The sequence below is a fragment of the Suncus etruscus genome, chromosome 4 (assembly GCF_024139225.1).
Source record: "Suncus etruscus isolate mSunEtr1 chromosome 4, mSunEtr1.pri.cur, whole genome shotgun sequence".
Classification (NCBI taxonomy): Eukaryota; Metazoa; Chordata; class Mammalia; order Eulipotyphla; family Soricidae; genus Suncus; species Suncus etruscus.
Window position 1 is genome coordinate 150,685,471 of NC_064851.1, and position 8,815 is coordinate 150,694,285.

The 8,815-nt window shown below is 42.4% G+C and overlaps 1 protein-coding gene across 1 annotated transcript in view; it reads left to right on the plus strand.

Annotated features, from left to right (window-relative positions):
* Window positions 1-8,375, plus strand: part of GPAT4 (glycerol-3-phosphate acyltransferase 4) — a 62,688-nt gene extending 54,313 nt beyond the window's left edge. The window contains exons 11-13 of the mRNA XM_049771859.1: window positions 1,642-1,770; window positions 1,854-1,933; window positions 7,338-8,375. Coding sequence (XP_049627816.1) covers window positions 1,642-1,770; window positions 1,854-1,933; window positions 7,338-7,446 — 318 coding nt within the window. The 3' untranslated portion in view covers window positions 7,447-8,375. The remainder of the gene's footprint in view (window positions 1-1,641; window positions 1,771-1,853; window positions 1,934-7,337) is intronic.
* The last annotated feature ends 440 nt before the right edge of the window (window positions 8,376-8,815 follow it).

Sequence of the window (8,815 nt, forward strand, 5' to 3'; positions counted from 1 at the left end):
GATTTTGTGAACAGATGCATATTTTTTGTATGAGTTATTTTGAAGAAATACTGTTTGTCACTTATAAAAACAAAATATTGTCACTATGTCTAAAAGTATACTATTGAAATCATCTCAGAGCACAGGACAGAATGAATAATTTGAAGAAGCTGGGGGCCACAGTGATAGCACAGCGGTAGGGCGTTTGCCTTGCTGACCCAGGATCGGACCTGGGTTTCATCCCCGGCATCCCATATGGTCCCCTAAGCTAGGAGCGATTTTTGAGCACAAAACCAGGAGTAACCCCTGAGCATCACCAAGTGTGACCCACAAAAACAAAACAAAAAAATTTTTTTATAAGCTGGACATAAAATTAGTCTTATTTCTTTGCAGGTTTGTTGTCTGCCAAGCATGCCATAGAAATAGTGCTTTTTATTTGCTAGGGCAGAATTACTGGTGCAGCTGTGAGGAGGTGTTCCTCTTGAGTAAGCTAAGGGAAAAAAGCCATTTGTCTTTTACCATGAGGGATGGCAACTGAACAGAAGACACAGATGCCCAGAGCTGCTCCAGCAGTTGACACTGTGTGGAGCAAGAAGAATCCCAAGTCTTGTCTGCTCTAGGTAGAGGAATGAATAGTCCTGCATCATTCACACAGATGCCATTTTACATTTCAATTGTAATGGTCCAGTGAGTCACCATATGTGTTTATTAGCAACAAACAACTAACCAGAAGCCCGTAGTGCTTCCTCCGGGGAATTATACATCAATCATAGTTGCATCAAGTATCAGCAGGGAGGATAGTGAAGATGTGAATCACTAGACCTTATGCCTAGAGTTCCTGAATTTGCATTTCTAACCTTTTCCTGGGTGCTTCTTAGGTTGCTGGGGTTGGAACCAAACTGAGAAAGCTACTCTAGGGCCGGTTCTTAAGTCACTATATAGATGGATCCTTGAAAAAGTTCTGATTTCTCCTTCAAAGTACAAACTTGTCAATATTATTCATTCACCTACTAAGTTGGTAACTATTGGTGCCAAACCAGTAGTACAGTGCGTAAGGCACTTGCCTTGAAGCACTCAGCCAACCCAGTGCAATCCCAGATACCCCACTTTGTCCCCTGAGCCCCACCAGGATGATCTCTGAGCTCAGAGCCAGGAGTAAGCCCTGAGCTCCACTTGCTATGACAAAAGAAAAAGTTGGTAATTATTTAAGGAAATATATTTAGGGGAGGTAAGTGACAAATTTATACGTAAATAGATAAGGGGTTAGATGAAGGAAGCAATTATGATGAAATGTTGGTAATAAGTATATGGCAGCATGTCAACGTGTTTTGAGCTATGCTTAAAATTTTTAGTAATAGACTATATACATGTAATATATAATTATATACATATAATACAAGTCATTATATGTGAAAGTAATCAAAGGGAGGTGGACCTCTGAGGAAAACTACTAAGGGAGGCCTCCCAGGTGTCTTGAATAGGATCTTGGATCAATCAGAAGAACTTAGTGTTGCTGGGGGCTAGAACAGCCAGTTGCTTCAGAAGTATTTACTTTCTGGGAGCAGCGTCTAGTACTTGGAACAGTTACTATAGATACACAATTAGAACTGCTGACTTTTCATCATTCAGCATTCAACTGATCTTTTTTTTTTTTTTTTTAAGTATGACCCTCAATTCGGTGATGCTTTCTGGAATAGCAGCAAATATGGAATGGTGACATACTTGCTGAGAATGATGACCAGTTGGGCTATAGTTTGTAGCGTTTGGTATCTTCCTCCTATGACCAGAGAGGTAAGTACCTGCACTGTGTCTGCTCTTCATATACAGAGGTCCAACCATGAATTTGGGCTGAGATGTCTTGTTCTTTCTTATAGGCAGATGAAGATGCTGTCCACTTTGCAAATAGGGTGAAATCTGCCATTGCCCGTCAAGGAGGACTCGTGGATCTTTTGTGGTAAGTCATAAGTCAGAGCTGGATTTTTCCAGTAATCTTACAGGACCTGCATTTCTGAAGCAGTTGCTGACTCATTGACTCTATTTACATATTCCCCCTTTTCCTGTTGGAGAGCCTTAAAGTGAGTGGGCACTTTGACTCCTTTCTTGTTTCAGTTCAAAGTGCTAGCACATTTTACTTTAGGGCCACATAACTAAAATTAGATAGAGGTCATAACATTTTTGTTTTAAGATACATTTCTTGTGGTCTATGCTCAGTAATAATTTGCATACTTATTATATACATATACCCAGGGTCACAAATGAATATATTTAAGAAGCTGTGCTCTAAAGAACAGGACTTGGGTAGGATATTTGCAGATTCAGAAATTTTGTTCCATCCTTCTCTAGCCCCCTTAAGTTTACAGAGTCAACTCTGGATAGTATTTGACTGAAGTGGGCATCCTGATTAAAAAATAAAGTAAGCAGATTTGCCCTTTCAATTGACTTATGATTTGTTTTTGAAATTTTATTTTATTGAAATCATTGTGATTTACAAAGTCCTTCATAGTTGGGATTTCAGACATATAACGAATTAGGGCCAATCCCACCACCACTGTCAACCTCTTCACCAATATTCTCAGAGTATATACTATACCATCACCCTTTGCCCCTTGCCTGCCAGTATGGGCCTGCCAAGCCCATTTAAAGTTTCAATTTTGGGCCAGAGCAATGGTGCAAGTGGTAGGACATTTGCCTTGCACGTGGCTAACCTAGGGTGGACCATGGTTCAATCCCCCTTGGCGTCTCATATGGTCGCCCAAGCCAGGAGCGATTTCTGAACACATAGCCAGGAGTAACCCCTGAGTGTCACCAGGTGTGGCCCAAAAAGCAAAATAAATAAATAAAAAAGTTTAGATTGTTAGAATTTTGGTCTCTTGATTCCATTGTTGACTTTGGCTTGAATGTTTAAATCTGTCCTTTTTTATCTTCACCAGTGCACCTGAGCCTACTTTGTCCTTGCCCATCCTTTCTCCTCCCTTCTTAATTTTATGAAAAATGCAGAAATATGAGGGAGAACAGAGTAATTTGTGTACTAGCTTCTATGAAAAAGGTGAGGGCCCCTGCATAAAAAAAAGTGCCAGTTTTTTTTTTCAGTCACAGCAAAAGTTGGAGAAAATAGGAAGAATAAACCTTTGGTTTAAAAACAGGGAGACTTGGGGCCGGGCGGTGGCGCTAGAGGTAAGGTGCCTTGCCTTGCCTGTGCTAGCCTTGGACGGACCGCGGTTCGATCCCCCGGTGTCCCATATGGTCCCCCAAGCCAGGAGCGACTTTTGAGCGCGTAGCCAGGAGTAACCCCTGAGCATCACTGGGTGTGGCCCAAAAAACAAAACAAAACAAAAAACCAGGGAGACTTTACTCATGAGTCAACCTGCCATAAGACCAAGGCTACAGGCTCCTGGCATACTAAGTTATCTAACCCCAAGTCTTTCTTCATGGCCCCCAAAAAAGTTCTCTTCAATCATGATTGTCACAGCAGGTTTCAGTAATTAGAGAGCCTGGGTTTTGTTTGTTTGTTTGAGCTTGTGTTTTGTACAGATCCTATGTTGAAGTCAGGGTGTCACAAAGTGTCTTGTGGTTTCATCTCACTGTTAAAGGGTGAAGCAGGGAAACTTGCCCTGAAAGCAAGTCGTTGCTGTTTCCAAGTTGTCAGGGGGTCATATGAACTCAGGAGCAAGTCGGTGCCAGGGCAGCATTAAGGCCTTCCCCAGCAGAAGTTCAATTCCTGGTGCTAGTGCAGAAAACTATCTGTTCAAAAGATGGGATCCAAGGTTTGGAGTGAACAGCTGATGACTTATTGAAGCTTAGATCAAGTCAGTGACACATATTCAGGGTGAAAGCCCTCCCTTTAATAAAAAATTTAGTCGTTTCTATCTATTAGATAAGAACTTCTTTCTATTATGCATAAGATTTTCCCATTTTAATGTGTCTATACAAAAAAGGAACAACGCCACATGATACTACTGGTGTATATGGAGGTAAAAACAACAAGCTAAATAATCCCTATAACCTGGTTCTAACATGAACTCATAGCCCAAGAGAAATTTATCTACTAGAATTTTCTACTAAACAAATCCAGAAAAGGGGAGTGGGGAAAACTACACTTACATAAGGAAATACATAATAAGAATAATACTTATTAAGGAAATATACCCAGGGAAATATGTATATCCCCTTTAAGTCTTCTGAAATAATCTTGGGAGGGGGGTAAAATCTAGAGCATATCTTTAGTCTGCGATGTAGTTTTGTTGAGTCGAAGAGAAAAAAAGGCAGCAGTCACGGATCAGGAAATGTTCTCAAGCCGAGGTCTTTCAAACGCCAAATCTGGTAGCAAGGAACAGTCTACAGTAAAGGAAGTGGGAGAAAGGGGGCCGCTAAGAGTAAATCAGCAGGAGTGGCCGTGGCAGCTTCTTCCTTGGCCAAGGCAAGGCTGGCTGGATGTTGATCTTTCACTTTGGAAGCTGGCTGGGAGTGGATTGGGATGGGGAGAATATGACCCATGGTTTCTTTGGCAGTATCCCTGCTCTTAGATAATGGCCATTCAAAACATTGCTGACACACTGAGATCTTAACCCTGGGGTTTTTTTTTTTCTTTTCTTTTTTTTAATTCTCTATAAATTTTTTACTTTATTTAAACATAGTGCTTTACAAAGTTGCTCATACTACAGTTGTTTCTGTAGTTCCATGTTCTAACACCAGTCCTGCTATCAGTGTAACATTTCCTCCACTATTGTCCCCCGTTTTCTACAAATCCCTAATCCTGATCCCTTAGGAGGAATGTAATAATTTACTTTTTATTGCTTGTTAACAACTAAATGGTAATGGAATTATCGAAAGAAAATTAGTGAAAATTGTTATATTTTTTGTTTGCTTTTTGCCTTTTTTTGGGGGGGGGGGGCTTCACCTGGTGACGCTCAGGGCTTACACCTGGCTCAGAAATCACTCCTGGCTCGGGACCATATGGGATACTGGGGATCAAACCCACATCTGTCCTGGGTCAGCTGCGTGCAAGGCAGTCGCCCTACCACTGTGCTAGCACTTCGGCCCCAGATTGTTACACCTTCTAAAATCATTCATCATTGTCAGAAGACTAAGCTACTTTGTTACTAGTTGAATGGTCAGTGTTACTGGTTTTGTTTGTTGACTTTCAGTGGCTTCTGTTATTTTAAAATCTAATTGGTACACTCCTATTGGAGTGTTGGTATTGAAAACTTTGGAGATGTTGCATGGCCATATATGCAGCTGAGTTGGGCTGGATCCATGAGCTGACATGGAGGCAGCTGTGGGATCTGTCTGTGGCTTCAGGGAAGTGCAGAAGAAGAGTGAGGGGAGGCTGCCTGTCTTCATCCAAGAAGACCCAGAGTTCTCAGCCCTAAAACTGGAATACCTGGAGTTTGTGGCAGTTAGGTGTCTCTGCAAAGATCAGGGAAAAGTGAATTTGGGCCTTTGGTGTGGCAGTGATCGTGTGGTGTGGGAGCAACTGCTAAAGAGTTCAGCAGGGACAGATCCACCCACCCCACCCACCAAGAGTGAGTGCCCAAGAATTTTTAGCTGCAAGATCAGCATATTCGTAATTTTTCGCAGTGTGGCTTCCCTCTCTTTGGAGTATGAAAATGAGTCTAAGGAGCTAGCCTGTTAGGTGACATGGCCACAGCTGTGAGATATATCGGGCTGCCAATGTGCTGTGTTTTTCTATGCAATAATCTCATTTCATCCTCACGGCAATTCTATGAAATCTAAACACTGTGTTACAGATGACAAACTGAAATTTGGAGAGATTAAAAGTCACAGTGTGAGCATTGGAATCAGGATCCGATGTCAGGTCTGACAGAATTCTAGAGCCAATGTTTTTGTTTGTGGGGTTTTTATTTTGGTTTTTTTTTTTTTTTTTGGACCCCACCTAACGATGATCAGGGATTACTCCTGGTGGAACTTGGGGGACCATATGAGATGCCAGGGGTTAAAACTGGGCCAGCCATATGCAAGGCACATGCTCCTACCCACTATACTATCTTTCTGGCTTAAATATTTAACCTGCTTTAAGTTCCCACTGACTGAGGCTAAATCAAGAATTTTTGTTTGCTGCGAATTTTAAAGGGTAGAGTAGCTATAAGGTCTAGTGGTGTGAGTTGTGGAGACTTTGTCCATCACTACTTTCTCTAACTCAAAAGAGGGGAGCAGAAAGAGTGATTGTTAGTTTGAAGTTTCATTAATCAATGAAGATGATGAAGGAATAAAGCCAAATTTTGAGGATTTGGAGATGATACAGTGGAGAGTGCTTGGTGTCAGGCTTATACTTTAAGTCTTGCTCTGATTCTTTCATGGAACTGTCCCTTGTGCTTGAAATAAGTAATAGCTTGTTTTTGTTCTGTTTTTGATTATTGGCCTGAATATGGAGAATTCTTGCTGATAAAGTTTGGTTTTACAGATACATTTTCTTAAAAGTTGTCTTAGAAATATGAACCTGTGGGACAAAGTGATAATACAGTGGGTAAGGCACTTGCTTGCCATGTAGCTAAGTTGGGTTCAATCACAGGCATTCTATAGGGTCCCCTCAGACCACCAGCAGTGATTCCTGAATGCAGAGCCAGGAGTACCCCTGAGCATGCTGGGTATAGCTCAAAAACAAAAACAAAAAATGTATGTGTAAAATACAGGTAAAGTATGTATCTGCAAAAGTAGAGACATTGTCTTAAAGGTTGCCAATAAAAAAAATTTTTAAATAAAATTATCAATAAGAACAAAGGGATAGCACAGCAGATACGGCGCTTGCCTTGCATACAGCCAACCCGGATTCAATCCTGCCATCCCATCTGGTCTTCTGAACCCACCAGGAGTGACTCTTGAGTGCAAAATCAGGAGTAAACTCTGAGCACCTTTGGGTGTGCCGCCCCCCCCCCCCCCAATGTTGCCAATATAGGTATCATTTTTTTAAGACTCATCTTTCTGGGCCAGAGCAGTGGCACAGCGGTAGGGTTTGCCTTACACGTAGCTGACCCAGTGTCCCAAGCCAGGAGCAATTTCTGAGCGCATAGCCAGGAGTAACCCAAGTGTCACCAGGTATGGCCCAAAAACAAACAAAAAAGACAATAATGTCATCATTATTTTTTTGTAAAGTGAACATGTATTTGTTAGAACAGACAGAACTTTTAAATGTAGTCTAGGACTAGGCAAATACAACGTACATGAATTCAAACCCTAGGGTAGGAGAATGGATTCTAGGAATTAAGGGCATCTGGTGATAGCACCTAACAGGTTTTCGTTCTGACAGTGGGTCGAGCTGTATGAGTTAGAGTGCACTTTCCTCTGATGACTGATAGGAACAGGAAGTCGTCTTTACCGTGATACACATATTCTCTCCTCAGGGATGGCGGTCTTAAGAGGGAAAAGGTGAAGGACACATTCAAAGAAGAGCAGCAGAAGCTGTACAGCAAGATGATTGTTGGGAACCACGAGGACAGGAGCCGGTCCTGAGCCCCGGCCTCAAGCTGACTCAAGCCACCAGACCTGAATCATGACCCAGGAATCAGTTGGAGTTGTTGCTGCCGCCGCCTCCACTGCTGCATCCACTGCTGCCTCCAGGGCTCTTTGGCCTGCTCTGGATCCAGGACTCCAGCTTCTTCAGAGACGCCCAAAACTCCTGGGCTTGTCATCTGTAGGAGCACTGCTGGGTAAAGGTGCCCGGGACAAGATGCCTTCTTTCTTTTACAATAAGCCTGTTGGAGGGATGCCATTAAAGTCAGCTCCACCTGTGCATGTGCAGGCTGGTGGTTGGGAAGCAACAGCCACTTTCCCACGTTAGGTGTTAGTCTATTGTGGAGGCCCACATGCAGGGTAGGGGCCACCCTGCTACAAGGAGGTAGTGCTGAGGCTAGGGCCTTGATTTAGTCTAAGCCTGTCTCCTGCCATCTCTCCCAACTTCCTCAACCATACCCCAATCTCAAAGCTCTGCAGATGTAACATAAAAAAAAAAAAGCATTCATCTTCAGGGACTTTCATATCCAGAATGAAAATTTCCAGTCTTTTGATGCTTCCCTTAAGCAGTCCTCAAGGGGATATGGAGACGTGAGCGGGACCCTCAGATAGTGTATGTTGAGAACCAAGAGACATTCCGTGTTCCAACACCAGTTGCTCACCCCCAACTCCCATGTGACTGGCTCTTTGTTAACACATGCCTCAGTTTCTCCATCTGTAATCTGACTCAGGAGAGGGAAGGTGGTTGATACCTACCTCACAGGGCTTGTTGTGGGGATTAAAGTGCTACTGTGAGTGAAGGACGGTAATGCTCAGTATTGTAAGTGCAAGTTCTTGAAATGTGACAGAGGAGATCTGAACTCAGCTGATGCACAAGGCTTTGGATTTGTTTTTGTGAGTAAATAAAATTGTCTTTGATGGTGAAGAAATCGAAGGATTTCTCCCTTTACTTCCCTCCGCCCCACTATATAGCCCTCTCTGATGTGTTTTGGGTTTTTTTGTTTGTTTGTTTTTATTTCTAGTTTTCAGCAAAACTTCAATTCTCTTATTTAAACATAACTCGAGGACTGTGGGGAATCCATTTGACTTCTAGAAAGGGAGATAAAATTTCAGAAGTGAACTGTGTACACCAAATGTTTGCATCATATTTCCCTGTTCTTTTAGAATATTTAGCACAGAGCACGTAGGGATGCCTGATGGGGAGAGCACTGTGGAAGATGGCAGGACAATCTGGACTTGAGAACTCTATAGGAACAGACTTTAACCAATTCCTGAGCATGGCAGAATGAGCAGGTAGATATTTGATGAGTATTTAAGGGCTTCCTAGAGCCAAAGAGAAATTCCTTGGAGCATCTACAGAATCAAAACA